Source organism: Adelges cooleyi, unplaced genomic scaffold, assembly GCF_023614345.1.
Source record: "Adelges cooleyi isolate 19-005CV unplaced genomic scaffold, UGA_ACOO_1.1 ACOO_flye_CR_arks_rails_tigmint_CR_PRNA_247, whole genome shotgun sequence".
Classification (NCBI taxonomy): Eukaryota; Metazoa; Arthropoda; class Insecta; order Hemiptera; family Adelgidae; genus Adelges; species Adelges cooleyi.
Genome location: NW_026095912.1, coordinates 3,856,649 through 3,882,102, shown reverse-complemented (window position 1 = coordinate 3,882,102; position 25,454 = coordinate 3,856,649). Strand labels below are relative to the sequence as shown.

At 28.2% G+C, this 25,454-nt stretch overlaps 1 protein-coding gene across 1 annotated transcript; it reads right to left on the bottom strand.

Moving 5' to 3' along the window:
• Positions 1 to 1,169: 1,169 nt before the first annotated feature.
• Positions 1,170 to 20,565, bottom strand: LOC126836984 (uncharacterized). The gene is made up of 7 exons (XM_050570708.1): positions 20,466 to 20,565; positions 19,029 to 19,055; positions 3,245 to 3,262; positions 2,877 to 2,927; positions 2,137 to 2,166; positions 1,539 to 1,751; positions 1,170 to 1,327 (listed from the first exon to the last, which is right to left on the bottom strand). The coding sequence occupies exons 1-7, from the start codon at positions 20,563 to 20,565 to the stop codon at positions 1,170 to 1,172; spliced, it is 597 nt and encodes a 198-aa protein (XP_050426665.1).
• Between the last annotated feature and the right edge of the window lie 4,889 nt (positions 20,566 to 25,454).

Below are 25,454 nucleotides of genomic sequence, written 5' to 3'. Positions count from 1 at the left end.
TTGCATACACAAACGACAAAACAAAATATGAAAACAACTTGTTTTTGCTAAAGAGGAATAATAAAGTTCCCAACAGACATTTGTCATTTGTTGTGAACTAGTCAAAAAGATACGTGTAGGCAAAATGTATTAAAAATTATAGCAAATTATAGCAATTTAATATGTCAATAAAATTAAAACATATAAAAATATAATATTAAATAATAATAGCTTCTATGTCTAAGTTAAGTTTGGGAAACCAATATAATTTATATTTTGTACCGGGTGATTGTTTAACTATGACCCACTCAATGTGTTAGAAGATATAAGACCTTTTTTAATTTTTTTTTTTCATACTTTTATAGGTGGGACAAATTTGATATATTTTTCAAAATTATAACACCATCCCTTTAGCGTTAAAACCATAACAGCTTTAGATTTTAAAATGGACCAATAATTTTTTTTTTTGATGATGATTTATTTTTTTTTAATTTAATTTTAGGTGTAAAAACTAGCAAAATTCAATTGAGTAGTTAATGAGATACAAATTTTTAAAATTACGGGATTGCAAAAAATAAAATACTACTTTAAATTTAGGTACTTAACATTTTTTTTTAAACGTTTTTTTAGACGTCAAAATGAAACTAAGTAATACAAGTATTAAATGTATTTTTAAACCCTATGAGATAAAAGAACTATCCTGTATATTCGTCTCAATACGGAAAAACGAAAAACTTCAAATATCGTAAGTAAAGTATGAAGAGTGAAATACATAAAGTACTGAGATACGATTAGTTTTCAGTGTATATATATTTTATACTGCTATAATTTTAACTTGACAGCGTTAAGATTTATTATTTTGTAATGGATGATTCATTATGCATAATTTTAAAATAATCGTACAATTTCTATTAAAATAATATTATAATGGACGGGACGGGGTGGGGGTACCACTTAAAAAACTAACTAAAAACCAGGATAAGATTAAATTACACTCATCAATTTCCAGGTCTCTTGTGTGAGAAAATCAATAAACTAAAACATTTGTGAATGGAGCGAACAACAAGGTAGGACACGTGAAAAAAAAAACATTTAAAATTTGAAAGACAGTATAAGTTTATTGTGGTTTAATGGAAATACACTATGGATTTTGTAAAGTATAAATGATTATTTAGATAAGAATTGCAAATTTATTGAGTGTTATTCTCTTTGTTTTCATTCATTTTTATCTCTTCGTTTTCACTCACTTTTATCCATTTGTTTTCACTCATTTTTATCTCTTCGTTTTCACTCTGCATCTTCTTCTTTGCTGTGTAATTTATAAAAGAAACGACATCCTTTTTCGCAGCTGAAACATAAATTGTTCAGGGTAATCAATTTAACTAATTTAGCAAGGGGGATAGAAACATAAAAATATGTGGAAAATTATGATAAAATTACATAAAAACACTATTCATATAACTAAAAATCCAATTATTAGTTAAACCCTATGAGATATTGTTTGGACCTTGACAAAATACCCTGTTTTATGTAAGTATATTAAAGTTATGTTAAGTTACCACAATCCTGAGTAACTTTCCAAACTTCATTATCTTTATCCCATGAAAAGTGCTGACCAGAGTGATGACCACACGGTTTACCATGAGAATAAAGGGTAATAGGTTCATAAACTTCTCTGCTATTATGCCAATCTACCCATTTATGTTCATAATGAATCAGATGACCATCATGGTTAGGAACATGGTTAATATGGTCCTTGAAATGTTTGAGCACTATACAAACATGAAAAGTAATTTGAACGTTTTATAATTTTTAAGTACAACAAAAATTAATAATCAAACTTAAAATTAACACTAATGTTAAACTTAAATGTACCAAATTAGTGGAAACAAATTATAGTGCACTAAACTTACACAACTGTATGTATGGGTGTAAAACTTATTAAATATTTGTTCACATTTAACTAGAGTACAAAAGCGTTCTGCCCCTTTTTAAAACAAAATTCCATTAACTATTAATTATTTGACAAGTTCGACGTATTTTACACGGACATTAAATAGATCATTACACACAACTAAACAAACGTAAATAGTTAAGTACTGGAATTTCCCAATTAGAGGAACTGATAACATGTATAAAGTGATCATAAAAACATACCTCTTCGCACTAAGCTTATCGAACTATGATCTAAAAATAACAATAAAATAAAAGTTAGAATGGCCGACAAAATTATACATTTTGAGTATTATTTAGCTTATGTATTATGAAATGTATGTGTTTATATATTTAAATGAGGTGCATAATTCCAAAGCAGCCCCAAAAATTACTTGTATTAAAAATAATCCGCTATTTCCATATCATCAAATAGTCCAATATGGATTACAAGTATTCCATTAATCTAGGATTACTGATTTTGGTAAATTTTTTTAATTATTTAAATTTAAAATGTTTAAAAAATTTGTCATTTCAACACAATGTCTAGCTGAAATAAAATAAGGATACATAATCCATAATTCTTAATACAATATTTTAGATTACAAGAATAAAATAAGTAGTACTTTTTAAATACTACTTTCTAAAAAAACAAATAATATTTCTACATTTTAAATTTTGGCAATTTTTTCCTCCCATCACATGTTGAAGAATATGTAGACATTTAATGTACTACATTTATTGTGAAATAATTTTATAATTATTAAAATGTACGTGCTATTTTTGTTAACCTAATTATTGTTCACAGTAAACTCCAAGATAGTCGAATATTTTATTTTTACTTAAATAATTGTGCTTGAGACTTACACTGGATGCGTATGACATTTTACCAGAAATAGGCAAAAAAGGTCTAAGTTCGGTTGCCTAGCCATTAGATCATTACTAATTTCATAAGCTATACTAACCTTTTTCAGGAATTGACGTTCCTTGCTCTATGACGACGACAGGCTGTTCACCTAGTTCAATCAATTACATAATTAAATTTACTGTTACCTAACTATAAATTGGCATAATGTGAAGTAGAAAATAGTACTGTAGTACATTTTTACATGCTTTTATAATAAACGTAGTGCAGCTTTTACATGAAAAAATAGTATGTTTTTTATTTATCAACCATTTTGTTTAGCTATGGTGTCGTGCAATACACCAAAAGCAAATTTACAAATAATTGTTATCTCTAAACGTACAGTTGTTTAGTACAAATGTATAAAATTAATTTAAAAAATATACAAAAAAATGTATTACGTGCTGTAAATTCTTAGTTTTTACTTACAGTATTCACATAACTCAACTGTGACAAAAATGAAAATAACAAAATTAGGTTTGAAAATAATTTCATATTCACGTAAAAAATGTTGTGTGAAAATGTGTAATGAGTCTTAAAATACTTAACTCGATTAAATAATGTTTGCTAACTTTAAATGTGAGTGGAAAAAAAAGGTTTAAAAAATAAAATTATCATTTGGTGCATCTTATACATGAAAGAAATACATTTTTATTGAAATATTTTAGTCTTGTCTGGCTAAACTCGGTGCACCTTGCATACAGTAACTCAATATCAGAGTCAGAACGGTTTGAAAAGCTCCAAAGCCGAAAGTTTCCCGTTAAATCTGACATCTTGACTTTTAAACTGTAATCACTTGGTCTCCCAAATCAATTACTTAAAACCATCATATCATTAATATTTAATCGAGCGTTTCAAGGTAGAGTGTATAAAAACTCCAACTAACACCGCAATGCGCCAGGCCAAGTTCCAGCAATGTCAGTGTATCTTTACACAAACCATTTTACTCAGTTTTTCGAACCCGCATACCTGTGTTTCCTTTTAAGATAAGCTTTTGACATTTTTTAACAAAGATTAAGCTCGAGTATCTTAGGATACTGTAAAATTTTGAGCCCATAATGGAAAGCCTTTTCAAAAGGGAATAATTACAAAGTTTTTATTTTTGTTACTGACTCACACATCATCAAAATTATAAAACACTTCTTGTTTGGGCGGAAACGTGAAATTTAGCACAAAGGTAGGTCTTATAGTGTAACTAAAAGAAAAAATCTGAAAGATGCAATTTTCTCAAAATTAATGCCGCTTTAGTAGTTCTAACGTACATGAATATGGTTTTAATTAGCACGGGTTTTTATTAAATAAACACAGGTTCCTGCGCCGCCGAAACAAATGTTCTCCTTTAAATAGTGTAACAATATTATGGCAATAAGCAGTTGTTTGTTATTTATAGTAAATACTTATCAAACGTAATGTTTTGTAATTTTGTTGTATTTTATTTCATTTGAAGTAAAACCGAGAAATAAAAATTGAGGTCTTTTTTTTAATAACTCATTTGCGTATGCAAATGAGTTATTAAAAAAAAAAAAAAATCAATATATATTACAAAAAAACCTGAAATAACTCAGTAGTCTTTACTGGCCTTTTTTGGCATTCGAATAACTTCCACCTAATGCAACAAATAATACAAAAAACCTATGAGTAATGAAATCAAACGGGCTCAAATATATTTTTCAAAATAGTTATTCAATTTACTTAGATAGCTATAAAATACATATCATTTGTTGTATTATTTGCTATCATCCTAAGAATGAACTATTGTAAAAAAAATACAAATTACCGAAAAATGCTTCCAAAATAATGCCTGCTATAAAAATAATAGCGATTTTTTTCATAATGTATGTAAGTAATAAATTGTTTTATTTTGAAAGACCCTGTAAATTGTACGATGTACAACCTTAAAAGACACAGAGATAAATACAAATGAGCATAATATTATACATTATTTAGCAAGTGTTTTACCGGAAATATAGACACAGTTTGGTTAATGTATGATTCAAAAGACTATGTTGTTTATACAATAACAAAGCGATACATGATTTTAAAAAACCTGTGAAACAGAGCAAACATTTTGTTAGGAAAAAACAATTTCGGTTAACGTTGAAAATACAATTATTAATAGCTTTAAATGTACCGAATAATAAAAATAATAATTGCAAAAATGTCAAATATTCCAAATATTTTTCGAATAGAAAAAGTAAAAAAACGTTTGTTGATAAAATTGTCATATCGAAAGAGACTTATTGATAGACTATATTTATATTTTATTCTCAAAGTGAATATCTCACACATTCTTTATTCTCAAAAGAATATATTATTTCGAATATATTGAGCTAAAATATTATACCGAGCCTCAAGTAAAGAAATATTTGTTGATCGAATTCACTTGCCGAAAGAGTCTTTTTAATAGTCTATAGTTTTATTCTCAAAGTTTTGATGTACTATTCTTCATGTAGTTTATATTGAGAACGGGCGGCTGAATGAGGACTGTTGGTTTAAATGTAGTCACACGTTTGACCATAATTTACTTACTAAGAATGGCAATCACATTCCCATTAAATTTCCAAATGGTATGGAAAAAGTCTATATTTTATATATCTATAATTTATAATTGGTGGTAATTCCTAAATACGTTTTAAATTTGATCTATTATTATTTATACTGGATATTTCCTTTAAGGATATTCCAATAAACAGTTTTAATTCTAACAGCGTTTTATTGAATTAACCACAGGGCTTAAAGTGGGAAAAAATTACAGGGGGGACTAATGTCTACATATAGTTTTAAGCGTTCCATATATAATTTTATGTATAATGCATATAGTGTATGTAATATAGAAACAGTAATTGTGTAACATACTCATCCCACTTTTATCCCTGAATAGTGTTCAAATTTGTAATTTATTTCATAAAAAAATGTAAACTACAAATAATACAACATTTTTTAAGAATAACTCGTGTTTTATACAAATTTAACATTTTGAAAGAGTATATTTTTTCTTTTAATATTAAGTTGTAAGTAGTGGTTGTCTTTTAAGAAAACTAAAAAATCACCCAGACAAAAAATATATAAATCATAAAAATGTAATGTTTTTAGTGCTTTAAATTGTACAAGAAAAAATTCAAATTCTACGCATGGTCGGGTGAGTATGCTTAAAAAAATCACACATTCACACTTTACCTATATATATATATATATATATGTTATCACTTATGGGTTAATCGAATACCTATTTATCACAGTATAGCCACTTACAATAACTAATAAAATCAATTATTTTTACACATATATTAGATAGTCCATTATTTGTATTAAATACATTTGATAAAAGTAAAGTAACAATTGATAAAAAAATAAAAACCAAGATTTAATCTCAACGGAATTCTGAATTATATTGACTAATGTTTGGTTATAATTGGAGCGGTACGGCGTACCTTACGAATATTTTTAGAACTGTTCTATACTTTTATGTACATATTTTTCAATACTTTGTAATTTTTATCTTTATCATAAAACAAACATCGACCTAGTTTTTTTCAAACGGCAACATATGTTTTTAATTCTATAAACGCGTAGACAAAATGTATTAAAAAATGTTAGCTTTTGAATTGTTAATTTACACCAATCTGTTTTTTTATGCGTTGAATTAGGTTTCAACAACTTGTTTTCAATAAAAAGAACAATGATAAAAGTATACGGATTATTTTTTATTTTGTAAAAGTATGACAAAATGTATAATGAAACATACTTGAAAGTATGTGATGCTTAAAGGTTTTGTCATAGTTTTACATTTCAATAGCCATTGTAGACAAAAACTAGAGCTGGATTTTTATTTTACAACCCAACTTCCCAAAATTGTATCGAGATTAGTTTACTAATTTTATTTTTGTAACACTTTTCCGGTTTGCAGCAGTATTTAAAAGCATTAAGTCACAACTTTCGTAAAATAAAAATTATTTTTGTAAAGGATATATGACATTTTTTTTGTCGTTACTTTTGATTATAATTGAATTGTAAGGCTCATCTAAGTAAACCATTGAATCTACTATTAATTAATTCCTACATTTCTATATTACATTATATCATAAGTATATAACGAACATTTTTGAACAAACATAATAATTTTAAAAAAAACATGATGATGCGGCAAAATTTGAACCATTGTTAGGTTATCTGTGTATCTTGTACTAAAATACTTAAATGATCTATTTATAACAACACTATATTAAACAGGACTTATTGTACATACACTATTAAATATTAAAAAATAAATTAAATCTATTTTCAGTCGTCGGTCCCAGTTAGAACTTGCCTCCAAAAAAATATATATCCTTTTTGATAAATAACTAAATTGTTAAGGACTTAATGATTCAAACACACAATAAGTATCCTTGAAAACAAAGACTATTATATTTTTATGCTATACATTTAATTACTATACGTCCTTAAAAATCGACGATTTTGTTTATAGTTTCAAAATACTCGTATAATTTATTTTGAATTTTCTCTTAAAATAATATTATAATGGACGTTAAGTTAAGTTTAACAACAATAAGTAATAACAATTCAAATCAAAGAAAAAAAATATTTACCATTCTCTTTATAAAATTATTCCTTACCGAATTGACATATTTTAAACAGCGATAATTATAATAATTATAATTTTTTAATTATATTGATTTAATATTGTCAATTCCCAGGGTTAAGTAGTACAACTTGTTCAAAAATATATGATATAAACATTTAAAAAATATATTATTTTACCATTGAAGGCTTATGTAACTTTTAATTTTATTTTTAAAAAAACTACGAAGAAAATAACGTACAAAAATTAACTTAAACAAAGGTAATTATTTAAAATTGAATTCTTCACTAATTGCAGTTAAACTTAATTAAAACATGAAATAACACCATTAAAAAAACAATTGTTCAAAAATGTGTACTTATGCCTGATATGATTTGAGAGAAGATCTGTATTTAAAGACATTTTTACATATATAACATTTATAGGGCTATTTGCCGGTGTGTACACGCTCGTGTATCTTCAGTTTGTTGAATTGGTAAAACACTTTCTCGCAGATACTACACTTGTGTAATGACACTCCGGTGTAAATGGGCTCGTGACATTTCAGGCTAGAACTTTGGCTAAAAGTTTTATCGCAAACTGTACATTTGAAAGCCTGGACTCCTGTATGGATAAGTTCATGTGACTTGAGGACATTTCTATGGCGAAATCATTTCTTACAGACACTACATTTGTAAGGTTTTTCTCCTGTGTGTACGCGTTCATGAGACTTCAAGTTATAGTTTGTGCTAAAAGTTTTATTGCAGACAGTACATTTGTGTGGTCTATCACCTGTATGAACACGCTCGTGACTTTTTAGGTTCGAACTTTGGCTAAAAGTTTTATCGCAAACTGTACATTTGAAAGGCTTCTCGTCGGTATGTACGCGATTATGTATCACCAATTTAGATTTACATGGAAAAGATCTTAAGCAGACATCACAACTAAAACAGTTTTTGTCGATTGTAGTATTCTCAATTGTTTGTCTATGTGAGAGCTTTACCTTTGAATTGCAGGTGTTGGATTTTGCAAAATGACGGACGATATTTTTTTTTTTAGTAAACCTCTTTTGACATACATTACACTGAAACGATCGTGATTCATTTGGAATTGTCTTTGTTTTTTTATCCGTTTTGGTCTTAGTCTTAATATTATAGCGCTTCGTATCGTCTCTGTTTGAGGTGTTGATCTCTTTGTTGCAACTACCCAGAGTATGAACACTAAAATAAATAATAAGTAAAGTTATTAAAAATCATTATTATGACCCGGATATTAATATTAATTTTTCAATGCACCCATTTTTATATAAATACGAATTTGAATTATGATACTGTATATCGATTAAATAAAAGACTTCAGTAACTAAAACAAATGTTAAATATTCCTTTTTAAATAATCAGTTAATATTTCAAAATGATAGAACCCCATGTAAAATGCAGTAATGTGAAGCTATGAAGATAGTTTCAACCCAGGTAATACATTTGATTAAACAACTTTTTATAAATAGTTTAAAAGGAGTAATTTTTTTTCGTATTTTGGGACTACTGGATAAAATTGTTTATATTAAAAAAAAGATGCAACACACTAGTAAGTTTTAGTGTTAAAGTAGAGACTATCCAACGAACATTGTTGTACATACTGAATTATTAAATTGTCACTGAAAAATTTAGAAAAACATTTTTAAAGCTAAGGTTGTTTAGGCATTTTTCAGAAAATTACTAAAAATTATCAGACTGAGTTATCAACAATTTTAATAGTTTTACGTTTAACTGCTTAGGTTAGACCAAGCATATTGTTTACTTTATGTATGAGTATTATTGTGTCTATTATAATAATTTTCTTACCTTTGTTGATTTTCTTCATCTAATGGAGAAGTCGACATGTCAAAGGGCCAATTTTCTTCTATTTCAATAACAGATTCAAACCCCCATCCTTCCAAAATATCCCCCTCGACTTTTATGTTGGGTTGTTGCATAATTCTCTTAGATAAGAAAATATTTACAGCTAAGATATAGTGCTGTAAAAAGTATTAATCTTTAAAAAATAATATTACTTGTTCGTGTTTCCATCGATTTTATTTTTGTTATTGACGAGTGAACTACTACTGTGTGTTTCTTCAAAGTAATTTGGTTTCATATTTTTTAATGAGTTATCGCTTGGTTGTCTGTTCATTGAAATGGTTTTTTTTTCTTTGTCATACAGTTACTCTTATAATATTCCTAATTTTGTTAGATTTTGATTTTAATTACTGTTTAATTTCACTAAATTAACATATCAGACGTCATCGAATGATCGAAATTGTCGTCGAATTATTAAAATCCATAGAGTACCGCTAACATCTGGCTGCCAGATATCTCCTTGGGGTCGGACTCGACTGCTTTACTGCGTCTTTGGACGAATCAGTCGCCAATTTTTCCACATTTATTTTAAAACCGATGAAAAATCTTACGATGGCAAGTTGCGCTATCCGATGATATTGGTGTGGCTATAACGTTTATGGAATGTATAAATTTATTATAACTATTAGTTCTGGCAAGTATTTTTTATTTTTTTTGAAAATTATTTATTATTTCAATAAACAGTGGAAATGTATTCGAGTATCGGAATACATTATTATACCGGGTACAAGATTCAAAAATACTCAAATAATGCCATTGATTGTAGTATAGAATATTGATATTTCATCATCATAATAGCCTTATATTGATTTTATTTTTAATCATATTTGATGCAATATTACTTTATAACCGTTATGTTAGGTATACATTTTGGGATAAAAATTGATAATTTTCTTTTGATTAATACAAACGTTACTTACTACTCATTCAGTAAGTGTTCTAAATTCATTAATATAAACTTATTTATTTCATAATATTTATTTTTTATTTGTAATAAAACATTCATTAATATTTGTCTTAAACTATTAATAAAATTAATTTTCATTATAGTTAGATTCATAAACATTATTTTTAAATAATTTATTTTACATTCCGAGTCCATTATTTTATAAACGTGATTTTCAAATCAACTTTAACCAAATTTAAATTTAGAATCAAAAAATAATTTTAGAGTGTTATTATTGTGAACAAATTTTAAAAAGCCAATTTAACCTACTTACGCTTGTTTTCAATAGATTTTCTATGTAGCTAAAATGAAAAATAATAATAATATATCTTCCAACTTTTGTAGGGCGTTGAATAAATAGAATACCCGTGAATTGAAAATATTAAAATGTTAGTATGCCCAGCAATAATAACAATGAATGAACTATATTTCTAATGTAAAAGAATGATTAAAATTATTAATAACTAATAAAGTCTAGAACGATAAGGGCGGCGAAAACTGTGCGCTACACCTATAAAATTCAAAAACATTTTATATTCGAACGGCAGACAGTTGGTTTTCTTCAACATTGAATTTGAGCCGATCGATTTCGTTTGTGCTGGCACCATTTAAACCGTTTAGGATCACGTTAGCCCTTGTCTTCACTCTTGCTAAAATGTTTTTATTCCCTCGTAGTCGCTTATTTTTACAAACTTGATTTCTGATATAACAGCCACAAGAAAGTCATCTTTGTACGCCGTTAATTTCAATGTTTCGTGGACAACGGTATGTATATGATCTTTGATGTGCTTTAGCGCCTGTTCGCCGACCATAAATAACTGTTCTTCATAAATATGCAGTAAAACCAAAATTGAAACAAATAATTCCAACATCGACAATTTCGATCAGCAACAGTTGGTGGTCGAGTCATCTGTACGGTTTGTAAATCCAGGTGCGATTTTCCATAAATCCTTTGGTAATAGCCACCTCGACTTTGTGTCGTTGTGTCACCTCACCCCATTCGATATTGACTTCTCTTATATGTCTGAACAGTAATTGATTGTCGTCCCAAAATGGTTTAAGAAACAAAAATTCTATTATGACCATAACACGGTCGTTGAAAATATCCGTAACCAATCCGGATCCAAGTAGAAGGCGGAACATATTAGTGTATATACTATGATTTTTCGAAATAAAATCAGATTCCATTGCAGTCGGAGGAAGGTAATTTTCAACCATACAATTTTCGATGACATTTTTAATACCGGTTGGCAGTTGATCGGCTTCGAATGGGTTATTTCGGATAAAAGGTTTATTATCACCGTACTGACTAATGGCGACGATTTTCAACAAATATATCCAAAGCCAGACTCTAAATTTAAGGACAGTAATATATGAAGTAGATTTTTGGCTTTTACTTTACTACTACATTAGATGTCCAATTTATAAACAGCTTCGGGTTTTAGTTTTATATCTTTGTATATCCGTTCTCTAAGAATGTTCTGTTCTTTAGTTTAAATAATAATTGGATCTTCTTAAAATGTTTTTAAGCGATTTGTGGTATTTACATACCACTCAGTACATTGCGGAAAAATACATTACAAATAGTAGCTATGAAAAGAAACCAAGTTGGGGTTATTGCTTAATAAATATTCAATAAGTATTATTCAACTATTTTTAAAAAAAAAAGTATCATGCTAGAGCAATTAATTAATTTGCTTCAAGATAAACTTAGTATATTTCATTATGATGCAGCTGTTAAATATAATATAAAAAATAATATTTTATATTAATAATATTTTTTTATTTATATATTTTTTATAGTATGATTTGACTATATTGTCTGCAATGCAATATGATGATGTTGATGTGTTGTAAGTGTATTTTAACAAAACAACATAGTACCTATACTTAGATAATTTGTAGAATAATTTTTTTATTATTATAAATAATTGTAACGCCAGTAATATTTTTTATATTATACAGTTGCTATCAACCGCAAATTATAAGATCGAAATTGATTCAGAGAAAATTATAGTTAAAAATAAATTCTTACCTTGCGGTTACCTGCTGACTCGATTATTTCTATACTTGACGTTATAGCAAAACCACACAACATAAATGCATAAATGTTGATAATCATTGTTATTTGTTTTTATATTATTTTTAAAAAACGTATGTATTTCGTAAAATATGTTGTATTTAATACTACATAGGTTTATTATAGATTGTGTGGCGAATATAGTTGTATATTCCCACATTGTGCATAATATACAATAGTCAATCACTAACTTAAAAAATTATAATATCAAAACAAAAGTTCATACAACCATCAAACGCGTGTTTTATATACTTTTTATAATATGTAATATCAATTAATTATCATTAATCACTTATACTCATAACTAATTTACTGCATTCTCTAGTACCTATCTTTACTTTCATTCCCAACAACTTGCATACAAATATCTTTTTATTTTTTCTGCCTTAATTATATAGTCTTTAATATTTAATTAAGTCCATAAAACTATTAACCTGTTATATGTGATCCTGAGCCGAGCAAAGTAGAGATTTTGGATAAAATTTAATATTGAATAAGACAGAAGGGTTTAAATATTCCATATTTATCCAGAAGTATTACATTTATTTTTAAACCCTATGAGATATTAAGTGGCCCATGATAAAAGAATCATCTTGTACATCCGTCTCAATACGGAAAAACTAAAAAATTTCAAATATCATAAGTAAAGTTCAAAGAGTGAAGTACATAAAGTATTAAGATACGAGTTGTATTTATTTTTCAGTGCATATATCTTTTATAATGTCATAATTTTTCACTTGATAGCGTTAAGATTTATTATTTTGTAAAGGCTAATTCATTAAGCATAATTTTAAAATACTTGTACAATGTTTCTTAAATTTTCTCTTAAAATAATATTATAACGGAAGGGAGGGGTAGAATGACCCCTAAAAAAAATTAAAAATGAGGATAAAATTAAATTACACACATTAATTTCCAGGACTCTTGTGTGAGAAAATCAATAAACTAAAACATTTGTGAATGGAGCGAACAACAAGGTAAATCATACAGGGATGACATATGACCAGTGAAAAAACATTTAAAATTTGAAAGATAGTATAAGTTTATTGTGATTTAATGAAAATACACTGTGGATTTTGTAAAGTATAAATAATTATTTAGATAACAATTGCAAATTTATTGAGCTTTATTCTATTCGTTTTCACTCATTATTATCTCTGCGTTTTCACGCACTTTTATCCATTTGTTTTCACTCATTTTTAAATCTTGGTCTTTACTCTGTATAATCTTTGCTGTGTAATCTATAAAAGAAACGATATCCTTTTCCGCAGCTGAAACATAAATTGTTCAGGGTAATCAATTTAACTAATTTAGCAAGGGGGATAGAAACATAAAAATATGTGGAAAATTATGATAAAATTACATAAAAACACTATTCATATAACTAAAAATCCAATTATTAGTTAAACCCTATGAGATATTGTTTGGGCATTGACAAAATACCCGGTATTATGTAAGTATATTAAAGTTAAGTTAAGTTACCACAATCCTGAGTAACTTTCCAAACTTCATTATCTTTATCCCATGAAAAGTGCTGACCAGGGTGATGACCACACGGTTCACCATGAGAATAAAGCATTATAGCTTCATATTTTTCTCCGCTATCATGCCAATCTACCCACTGATATTCATAATGAATCAGATGACCATCATGGTTAGGAGCATTGTTAATGTGGTCCTTGAAATGTTTTAACGCTATACAAACATGAAAAGTAATTTGAACGTTTTATAATTTTTAAGTACAAGAAAAATTAATAATTATACTTAAAATTAACACTAATGTTAAACTTAAATATACCACCCTATAGTGCACATAACTTACATAACTTTATGTATGGGTGTAAAACTTATTAAATATTTGTTCACATTTAACTAGAGTACAAAAGCGTTCTATCTCTTTTTTAAAACAAAATTGCATTAACTATTAATTATTTGACAAGTTCGACGTATTTTACACGGACATTAAATAGATCATTACACACAACTAAACAAACGTTAATAATTAAGCATTGAAATTTCCCAATTGGAGAAACTGATAACATGTATAAAGTGATCATAAAAACATACCTCTTTTCATTAAACCTATCGATTTTCGATCTAAAAATAGCGATAAAATAAAAATTAGAATGGTCGACAAAATTATACATTTTGAGTATTATTTAGCTTATGTAATATGAAAATTATGTGTTAATGTACTTTAACGAGGTGCATAATTCCAAAGCAGCCCCAAAAATTACTTGTATTAAAAATAATCCGTTATTCCCGTATAACGGTAGTTGGCTTAATGGATTACAAATAATCCAATATGGATTAAAGTAATCCATTAATCTAGGATTACTGATTTTGTTATAATTTTTAAATTATTTAAATTCATTTAAATTTTAAATTTAAAAAAGGGTTATTTTTACACAATGTTTAAAAGGAATAAAAAAAGGATACATAATCCATAATTGTGAATACAATGTTTTAGATTACAATAATAAAACAATACCGCAACATCCATAATTTTGAATTACTGGAATAATTTTAGTTCATCATTCGATTAATCTTAAATTAGAAAATTCTTAATTGGAATTTTTTTATGTATTTTTATCATTTCCATCGCTACAAAAATTGACTAATTTTTTAAATACATATCGAAGAATATGTAGACATTTAATGTACTACATTTATTATGAAATCATTTTTTTATTATTAAAATGTATGTGCTATTTTTATTTTTTTTTTACCTAATTATTGTTCACAGTAAACTCCGAGATAGTCGAATATTTTATTTTTACTTTAATAATTGTGTTTGAGACTTACACTGGATGAGTATCAGCGTATGACATTTTACCAGAAGTAGGCAAAAAAGGTCTAACTTCGGTTGTCTCAGAGAAACATGATGAATGATTTCTAACTTTAAAGATTGAATATATTACATTTATTTATTCATTAGGTACATTAGCTACTAATTTCATAGGCTATACTGATCTTCATAGATAGTAGGCAGTTTATTTAGGTCTGTTTCTATGACAAGAGGCTGGTGACCTAATTCAATCAATAATTTTGGTTGGGACTTACACTAGATGAAAACCACAGGATGACATTTTACCAGGAGTAGGCAAAAAAGGTCTAATTTCGGTTGCCTAGGTTAAGGATGAAGAATGATTTCTAACTTTAGAGTTTAGATAATATATATATATATATATATATATATATATATATTATCCATTAGGTAATTACTAATTGCATAGGCTATACTGACCGCTTTCAGGAATTGACGTTCCTTGCTCTGTGACGACGACAGGCTGTTCACCTAGTTCAATCAATTACACAAATAAACTTACTGTTAACTAACTATAAATTGGCATAATGTGAAGTAGAAAATAGTATTGTAGTACATTTTTACATGCTTTTATAATAAACGTAGTGCATCTTTTACATGAAAAAAATAGTATGTTTTTTATTTATCAACCATTTTGTTTAGCTATGGTGTCGTGTAAAACACCAAAAGCAAATTGATAAATAATTGTTATCTCTAAACGTACAGTTGTTTAGTACAAATGTATAAAATTTATTTAAAAAATATACAAAAAACAATGCAAAATTAATTTCGTGCTGTAAATTCTTATTTTTTACTTACAGTATGGACATAGCAGAACTTTTGAGTCTAAAATCAAAATAACAAAATTAGGTATCAATATAATTTCATATTCACGTAAAAAATGTTGTGTGAAAATGTGTAGTAAGTCTTTAAATACTTAACTCGATTAAATAATGTTTACTAATTTTAAATGTGTGTGGAAAAAAGGTTTGAAAAATAGTAGTATTAATGAATAAAAATTCTTAAGGTTCCAAATAGCTGACATCTTGACTTTTAAACTGAAATCACTTGGTCTCCCAAATCAATTACCTAAAATCATCGTATCATTTATATTGAATCGAGCGTTTCAAAGTAGAGTATGTACAGATTTCGGCCAGTTTCATAGGATTAGAGCTTGGGACCCTAAGAATCTAGGACCAATCTAGAATTTAGAAGAATCTAGGAATTACTAGCACAAACACTCTTTAATATCAATTGCCACGAAATCAACGAGCCCCCTCGTAATGTTGCTGACGACACAACTATCATTACTCAGGACAACTCACTTGTATCTTCAACATAAAAACTCCAACTAACACTGCAATGCGCCAGGCCAAGTTCCAGCAATGTCAGTGTATCTTTACACAAACCATTTTACTCAGTTTTTCGAACCCGCATACCTGTGTTTCCTTTTAAGATAAGCTTTTGACATTTTTTAACAAAGATTAAGCTCGAGTATCTTAGGATACTGTAAAATGTTGAGCCCATAATGGAAAGCCTTTTCAAAAGGGGATAGTTACAAAGTTTTTATTTTTGTTACTGACTCACACATCATCAGAATTATAAAACACTTCCCGTTTAAGTGGAAACGTGAAGTTTAGCACAAAGGTATGTCTTATAGTGTAACTAAAAGAAAAAATCTGAAAGTTACAATTTTCTCAAAATTAATGCCGCTTTAGGGAGTGTAGTTCTAAATGCATGATGTGAAGTACTGCAGTGCCGTATTTCAAAGTAAACACTATAAGCTATTGTTTAGGGCGGCAATTTCTCAGGGGTGGCAAATAATTTTTAATATTTTTTTATTTGTAGTTAGATCTACATGAAATGAAACTAGTTATACATTTTTTTAGATCAACGGGATAGTGGTAATATTTATTGTTATAAGGGGATTTTCAATTTCAAAATCATAAAATAAATCGTCCTATTAGCATTGCTCCATTATTATTCAATTTGTTATTGTCATTAATGGCGGATCCAGAGATCGTCCAAGAAAGAGGGGCGAATTTTCGTTTTTTGTAGGTTTAATAAAATTATCTTTTTTGTTTTTTACGTTATATTAATTGTCTACAAAATATTTTACAATGTATTAATTATTTTGATTAGTTATTTTTTAGTTAATCATTATTAATTCAGTTTAATTTTGATCCAATAAACTTTCATAGAAAATAGCTACAACAAATTTGTTTAAATTCAATACATACTTATAATTAAGTAAAGTACAATACTCAGATATTTAAAATATAAAATCAATGCCTTTTTTTTTCTTTAGCAAATTTTTCAATAATATTATCTACATTTAAGGGGATTCGATACTGGCCGTTTTTTTTCAGTCAAAACACATCATTTTTTGTCCATCGCACAGGCCGAACCAGTAATCCGATAAGTAATTTGAATACAGATTTAAATTTGGCGTGAAGTTTACTTAGGATCAGTCAAGGTACTTCTTTTAATTTTAATTTTAACCCTTTCCAAATTTGATTTTAAAATTTTATAAAAAGTACGCTGACTGATCTCAAGTAAAAGTTCATGACGAATTCAAATCTGTTTTCAGCGACGGAACAAAACATTTACTATTATATTAACTAAAATGGCTTTTGCTCATAGACAAAATGATTTAAATTGAAAATAATACCATAAAGCTTATACAAATTAACTGGTAAATTAATTGAAATGGTCGAAAATTATTACAACCACTTTTTTCTTGGGCCAAGGGGGGGAGGCGATCGCCCCATCGCCCCCCCCTCAAATCCGCCACTGATTGTCATGTTGTATTTATGACTTGACAAGGATACGACGATCATAAAATAAGATATTGGTAATAAATTAGAAAACCATAGCATAGGTTGACAATCGTGTGTTTATCTTTTATCATGAAATCAGTTTTTATTTTTAAGTCTAAAATATGTTAATATCACAAAATATAATATTTAACAAAAACCTAATCATAAGACGATGCATTCGCGGATGGGCGCTTGTTCGGATGTTTCATAGTAATGCACGTGTTCGATGTTTAATTTTTTAGTGTAGATGAAAAGTTAACGTCTTAATTTGTATGAATATTTAATTTTTTTTTTTTTCTGTGATTTGTGACTTTTTTAATAAAATCTTTAGGAAAATGAGTGACGGTGGATCACGTCTGAGTGGGTATCAGTATAAAAAAATCGCGATAGAAAAAAAAATAAACAAAGTAACTTAGTGCGAAAAACCCCAAAAATAGTTTCTTTTTATAAACTTAATATTATTATAAATTAAGTTGACACTACACGAGAAAGGTTCGCTAATTGTTCAAACTCGGATACTTATACTACGGTCATCACTTTTGTTCAAAATGTTACTTCCTCAGAAAGTTATTCAAATGAAATTAATGAAAAAGAGGATGTACCAATAGTCGATTTAATTATCATTGTGATTTATATCATATTTTTATCATTAAGTTTTTCATGTGAAATGTATGTATCATTTTTATGACAGCTGTATAATTTTATTTTACATCATTCAATTGTTTAGTAGTAAAGGAAACATCTATATTTGTATGCTTTAATAACATTTTTTAGACTTAGAAAATATTTATATTATAAGGCGGCAATTTGTTTAGTGGCTTACAGCGGCACAATGGTTAAATCCGGTATTTATTAAATTAACAGATTCTCGCGCCGTCGAAACAATCTTTCTCTTTCAAACAGTGTTACAATATTATGGCAATAAGCAATTGTTTGTTATTCATAGTAAATACTTAACAAACATAATGTTTTCGTAATTTTATTTCATTTAAAGTAAAACCGAGAAATATAAATTGAGGTGTTTATACACAAATGAATTATTAAAAAAAAAAAATCAATATATATTACAAAAAACCTGAAATAACTCAGTAGTCTTTACTGACCTTTTTTGGCATTCGAATAACTTCCACCTAATGCAACAAATAATACAAAAAAACATAAGTAATAAAATAAAACGGACTGCACGTGTATTTAAAAAAAGGTATTATTTATACTTAGATAGCTATAAAATATATATCGTTTGTTATATTTTTGCTATCATCCTAAGAATGAACTATTGTAAAAAACAATAGTTCATTACATATTACCGAAAAATGCTTCCAAAATAATGCCTGCTATAAAAATAATAGCGATTTTTTTCATAATGTATGTAAGTAATAAATTGTTTTATTTTGAAAGACCCTGTAAATTGTACGATGTACAACCTTAAAAGACACAGAGATAAATGCAAATGAACATAATATAATACATTATTTAGCAAGTGCTTTGACGACAATATAGACACAGTTTGGTGAAAGTAGGACTCTAAGACAATGTTATTTGCACAATAACAAAAATGATCTAAAAAACCTGTGAAAGACCGAGCAAAAATATTTCGTTAGCAATGAACAATTTCGGTTAACGTTGAAAATACAATTATTCAATGCTTCAAATATTCAAAACAATGAAAATAATAATTCCCAAAATTTTAATTATTCCAAATATTTTTCGATTAGAAAAAGTCAGAAAATCTTAAAAAAAAACAATGCTATCATAAACTAACACATGAAACATTTTTACAGATGTTATATCGCCAACATTTTATTAATGAATTTGTTTGTTGGCTTATTTTATTAAGTCGATGAACAGAACTAGTTGAAATGTCGAATATTTTATAATAAGAGTCTTGTTGATAGCACATATATTACGACAATATCGGCACATATTAAGCCTTTTCAATACCTAGGGTAGAATTTCAAATTTTGTTACACACCCACTGATGCACTTATCATCACAATTTTAAGGCACGTTCCATGTAGGTAGAAACGTGAGTTTGGCACGAATGTAGGTCTTATAGTGTAAATGAAGGAAAACATCTGAAAATGTTTTTCTAGTTCACCTGTCCTATTTGGTTATCAAGACCCCCGGAGGGTTATTTTATACTTTTTAAGGCGCATAAAAACGTTATTTTTAGATTAATTTTTTTAATTATTTTGTTCTTTTTCGTTTTCGTGTGTACGTATCTATATATTTAAATATACAACGTTATATAATGAATATACATGTTATTATACATAATATATTTATCTACACATATTTTACATATAAATAATATTATTACAATACTATATAATAAAATCCGTCCATTTCGTCTGTAAGCGGTGATTACATTAGAAAAGGCTGCATGGTCAGAAGGATTATCATAAAAATGAGTAATCAATTTAAAAGCTTATAATTTTAGATTTATTACTGTATAAATTATCATAAAAGTTGAATAAAAGTTGTAAGAAAATGCAGAAAAGTGTAATGACGGCAACGGGTTTGAACCTGGTACCGCTCACGCCTAAACGCAGCACGCATAATTTTTGCTGGCGGGTGAGAAATAAGTCTTTTTGAATTCCAAATTTCCACCCGGAACGACGGACAAGAAATCGACCCCATTTTAACCCTCTTAGGGGTGAAATTTTCAACCTTTTGTGGATTAATAATGCATTGTCATCGAATTGTGAGCTACACTGAAAATTTCAGCCGGATAGCTAATTGGGAAGTACTCGGAATTTGAGTTGCAAGATTCCACCCGGAACGACAAACAAGATTGTGTGTTCATAAAAACGTTATAATTATAATAATAAAAAAACGTTATAAAAATAGCGAGCGCACATCGCCGTGTATACTATACACAAAGCACCGCAATCCCATTAAACGCGTGTAAATTTTACCATAAATTTCGGAATGATTTTGTGGGCTGGACAGAAATGAACGTATGAAATATCAGTAGATTGAGAAAGTTGTGTAGATTGGATCGAGTAAATTAACATATTGATAGGTTGAATACGTTCTTAGTTACAAGCAGAACAGTACAACATTTCTGAGGTTTCGAGATACTTGTTTTAGTCAAAAACTTATAAAAATATTATTGAATAATGTAATAACTATTCATTTACATTTTTTTTTTAATTAATGGCCATTTCAATTACAAATATTATATTATAATATATTAAGTAACAACATACTTTAGATGGTCAAGTACATAGTCAAACCATAACGATAGTTCAATATAGTTTATAATTTATGGAATTTGCAATTTTATCATAGTAATACCGCCGTCAAGGTCATTGGCAAATGGAAATTTCTGATGAACAAGATACTCATTGGTTCTAAAAAATAAAAATTATTGAAACCGGCATAAATTTGACCATAAAATAATGAATGTTAAAAAATAAATCATATCATAAACTTCAAAGTCCAATCAAATTGTATTTTACTAAAAAACAAAAAATAGATTAACATAAATTTCTAAATTTATTATTCATACAAGTTGCTGTAAGATATTGCAAAATCACCCTTCCCTAAAATCCTCTTGCCGAAGGGGCAAAAATTACAATGACCTTGAAATAACACTGTATTACAAAAAAAACCCAAAAACAATTCACGTAAAATGTTTTTTTTTATTATTCTAGAAAGTCGTCAATAAGTCGGGTTGGCCATGAATTTCTTAAGACCTTGAATTTTTCGATTCGTGTATTTCAGTTTATGTAAACAGTGGAAATGGGAACGCACATCGAACAACCCAAGTGTTTTTCTATAGTAAAAAAAATTGTGTTTTCGAGTCAATGCTTAGGCGAGAATTCGATAAATAATACTTTCATAGAAAATCGTACATATAAATCTTTATTTACTTTTGAACTCGTGTAACTTTTGAAAAACATGCACCAATGTGCGAAATTATACAAAATCCTCACCCTCTAACAATTATTAAAATAATTTATACACCTGGTCTTATCATTAATGACTTATTGGTTTGTATTGGCCTAAAACGGAACCCCTAATTTGTTGAAAATCGGCCACCATCTCTTATGGTCTCTGCCGTTTTAAATATTTTTAAATTGAGCAAAACACAAAGCAGCAATGGGTATTTTTAAAATTAATTTAAAAAAATGTTATTGAACTCAAACCGAATGTTTTCGTCATGGTTTAAAGATGGAACAAGTACGCTTTAGATTAATTGCAATTTTGTAGTATTTCTTTTTTGAAAACATTTTTGGTTATCATATTTTACAATATTGTAAAAATACTAAACATTAACCTTTTTTTTTATTATTATTTTCTATAAGCCTATCAACTTTTAAAAACTTAAACAGTAACTTGTGTACATATTTAATTTACTATTTAAACTGAGAATTATTTTCTGAATAGTTTACCGGTCGATAACCAGTTTTGGCTAATTACTTTGGGAGTTATTAAACATTAAATTTTAGAACGAGAGGAAGGGTGGAGTGAAATATTATTATTTCTGCTGGCACTACGCTTCTGTAAAAATACCGAGCTGTGAAAACAAAAATAGAAAAGGTAAATGTTTAGTAATAGTTTTATAATATTGTAAAATAACACCAGCTTAAGTGTATCCAATAATTATAAAAGCTACAAAAATGCTATTATTTCGCGTTTTTCTTTTAAATGTGGTGACCAGGTTAGGAGCTCGTTAAATATTAAGCCTAAATATTTAATTTGAGAGCATTGGTAAATGGGAGTTTCATTTAAGGACACAGTGTGGCGCGGGCTGATTTTATTTCGTTTAATTTTATTTTACAATTTTTTAGCCTGGTTTCTAGTGAGACCAGGTATATATAATATATATATATATATTATATTGTATGTGTCGTGAGAGAGCGAGAGTTGTGGAGAAACATATTCTGGCTGGCCACAATCACATTGGTATCGGGTTGGCTTAAGTAAGATTTTTGTAAGAACAATTCAGAGTACGAAAATTAATCCTACATATTTTAATTTGAAAAGTACTTTGATTTCATATTACTTTTCAACACGTTATCGTGTGCTAAATTCCAAGTTTGTAAAATTGTTTTTGTGTGGGCTATTACTCATATGTTATTCACTTCGATACGAACCCGAGAAAAATAAAACGCCAAAAACAATGATAAATAATTCTGTTTTTACACCCAGTACTTCAATTGGAAACCTAAATTTGGGCCTCTGTACAGAGTTCTGCACACGTTGAGAAAAAGTCGTTCTAGATAGAATAAAAAAAAAATATTATAGGTATATTCTTTTAATATTTATTAGATATATCATAAATATCCAGTAAAAAACCAAGTTTTGTATAAATATTTATGGTGTTATTAGCATTTTGAGAAATAGACTGGAGGACTATCGTTAGTAATAGAAATTATTAATGTTTTTTTGTTTAAATTTTAGACAATTAAAACAATATATCTAGGTCAATGGTAACGACATGTTTTTTGTTTTGGATAAATTTCTTATTTAGTGCAAATGGTATATGACTATCAGGTAACTGTTTGAACAAGCCTACAAAACATCACATCAAAATAATATGGTTTCTTCTTATTTCAATGAATAATACTTAAACTGTGTTTTCGTGTCAGAAACGAATTATACTTTTTTTTGGAAAAGTAATAACAATAATTAAACCATATATTGGTTTGAAAATGCTTAGATTCGCAGACCACATCGCTTTAATAACCAAAAATTGAAAAGAGATGGAAATTGCATTAGAAGTAATGCAGAAGTGTTGCATAGACTCCAAATTGCAGTGGAAAATAACCATTTAGATTTTAAACGATATTGGTTAATAAATATTGTTGTAACAAATTTTGAATTTTTTTTCAAATATATAATTTATACGGGTGTTAAAAATTAAAAAATTCTTAAACCATCCGTTAATCGGATAAACTATGTCATTACATATAACTTGTAATTTAATCGGGTAATTTACAAAATTACTAATATAATTTCAAATTTGTTTTAACTTTTGCAGTCGGTTTTTTACACTATTTATTTTTAGTATTTAAAGCATTTTCCATTTTGCAGTAATAAATTACTGTAATACCTAGTAAAACTGCATATAAAATTCTTTCATGATTTTTATGTGGTCAGTTTTGTATACATTTGATCTATTGATTTATTAATCTGCTATATATAAGTTAATTAAACTTTAAGTAAATTAAATATCACTAAAAGCTTGCTGTTATCTGGTATTGCTTACTTCACGGGCTTGGTAAGCAATGGTAAACAGAAAGAAATGTTTAGAGATCAGTCGGCTATATGTCTGGTATGGTGTTCCTATGGGGAACAAAACTTTTTCAAACGTAGTACCTATATTATATGGGTAGATTATTATATTGGTCGAATTAATCTCCTAATCCTACACGCCGTCCACGGTATGTGGAAGTCAGTGCACAGCGATTCCGAGAAGGTGTCGGGCCAACGCATAGTGTCTTAAAGTAATGTCGTTATAATTCATAGTACCTATAACTAGCTATCAGAATTCATACCTAGGTTTAAGAAAATATTTTCCAAGCTAACTAATTAACTGTAGTGTGTCTAGTTATCTGTTAGATCAGAAACGATTTATGTACCTATTAAAATTCGAGTGGCTGGTGATTAGATTAAAAAGTATAAAAATAGTAGATAGTAAAAAAAAAATGTATATTTATAAAGTACATAAGGGAGGTGCTTGAGATATAGCCCCCTCCCTCTTTATATTTACCTTGTGTGTATGGCTGTTGTTCAAAATCAGATTCAATTCGTCCTCAACTATATTACTACAGTGATTTTTATCTTATGTGATATCGTTTATTTTTAAATGTACTACAATTTTGCCGTGTGACTAAAATGTGAAATGTTTAGAAGTATTACAACGTCTATTAACTGTTTAGTAACTGCAAAATTATTATTAACTTAAATATGATTAAGTTAGTATGACATCATGACATACATCCGTCACATAGTTATAAGCGTAGCACCGGTATAAGACACGTTTACGGTCCAATGTCTTTGAAAATATTGGGTTTTTCTTAAAAATCTGGGTGTACTAAGTCACACACCAATACTGGCCAAAGAGAATATACCGTTTTCGAAAGTAACTGTTAAAAAACAATCGTTAACGACCAAACAACCACTCGCTGGCGCCTAGCACACACACTATGGTGTTATTATTTTTATTTTTTTTTTTTTAATAACTAGGAGAGGAGAAACATCAACACATACAAGAAGAAACGAGAACGATAAATTCAACAAGACATATAAAAATTAAGAAAACAATATGGACTCTTCTTTTAACTGTCTCATACCGCCCACCGTGTTCGAAAGCAGCTTGGAAATCATTTTGCAGCTGGCCGTGACCCTGTTGTTCGGCGGCATACGGTATCTGACGGCCGACAAAGCCGGCGGCCACCGTGCGCCGAAGAAACGAGTGCCGGCCACCGCCGCTGCCGAAACGTGGACGCCGGACGCTTCCGAGACGCTGGCGGACGTGTTCAAAGAGCGCGCGTACAACCGCCCGGACGATTGGA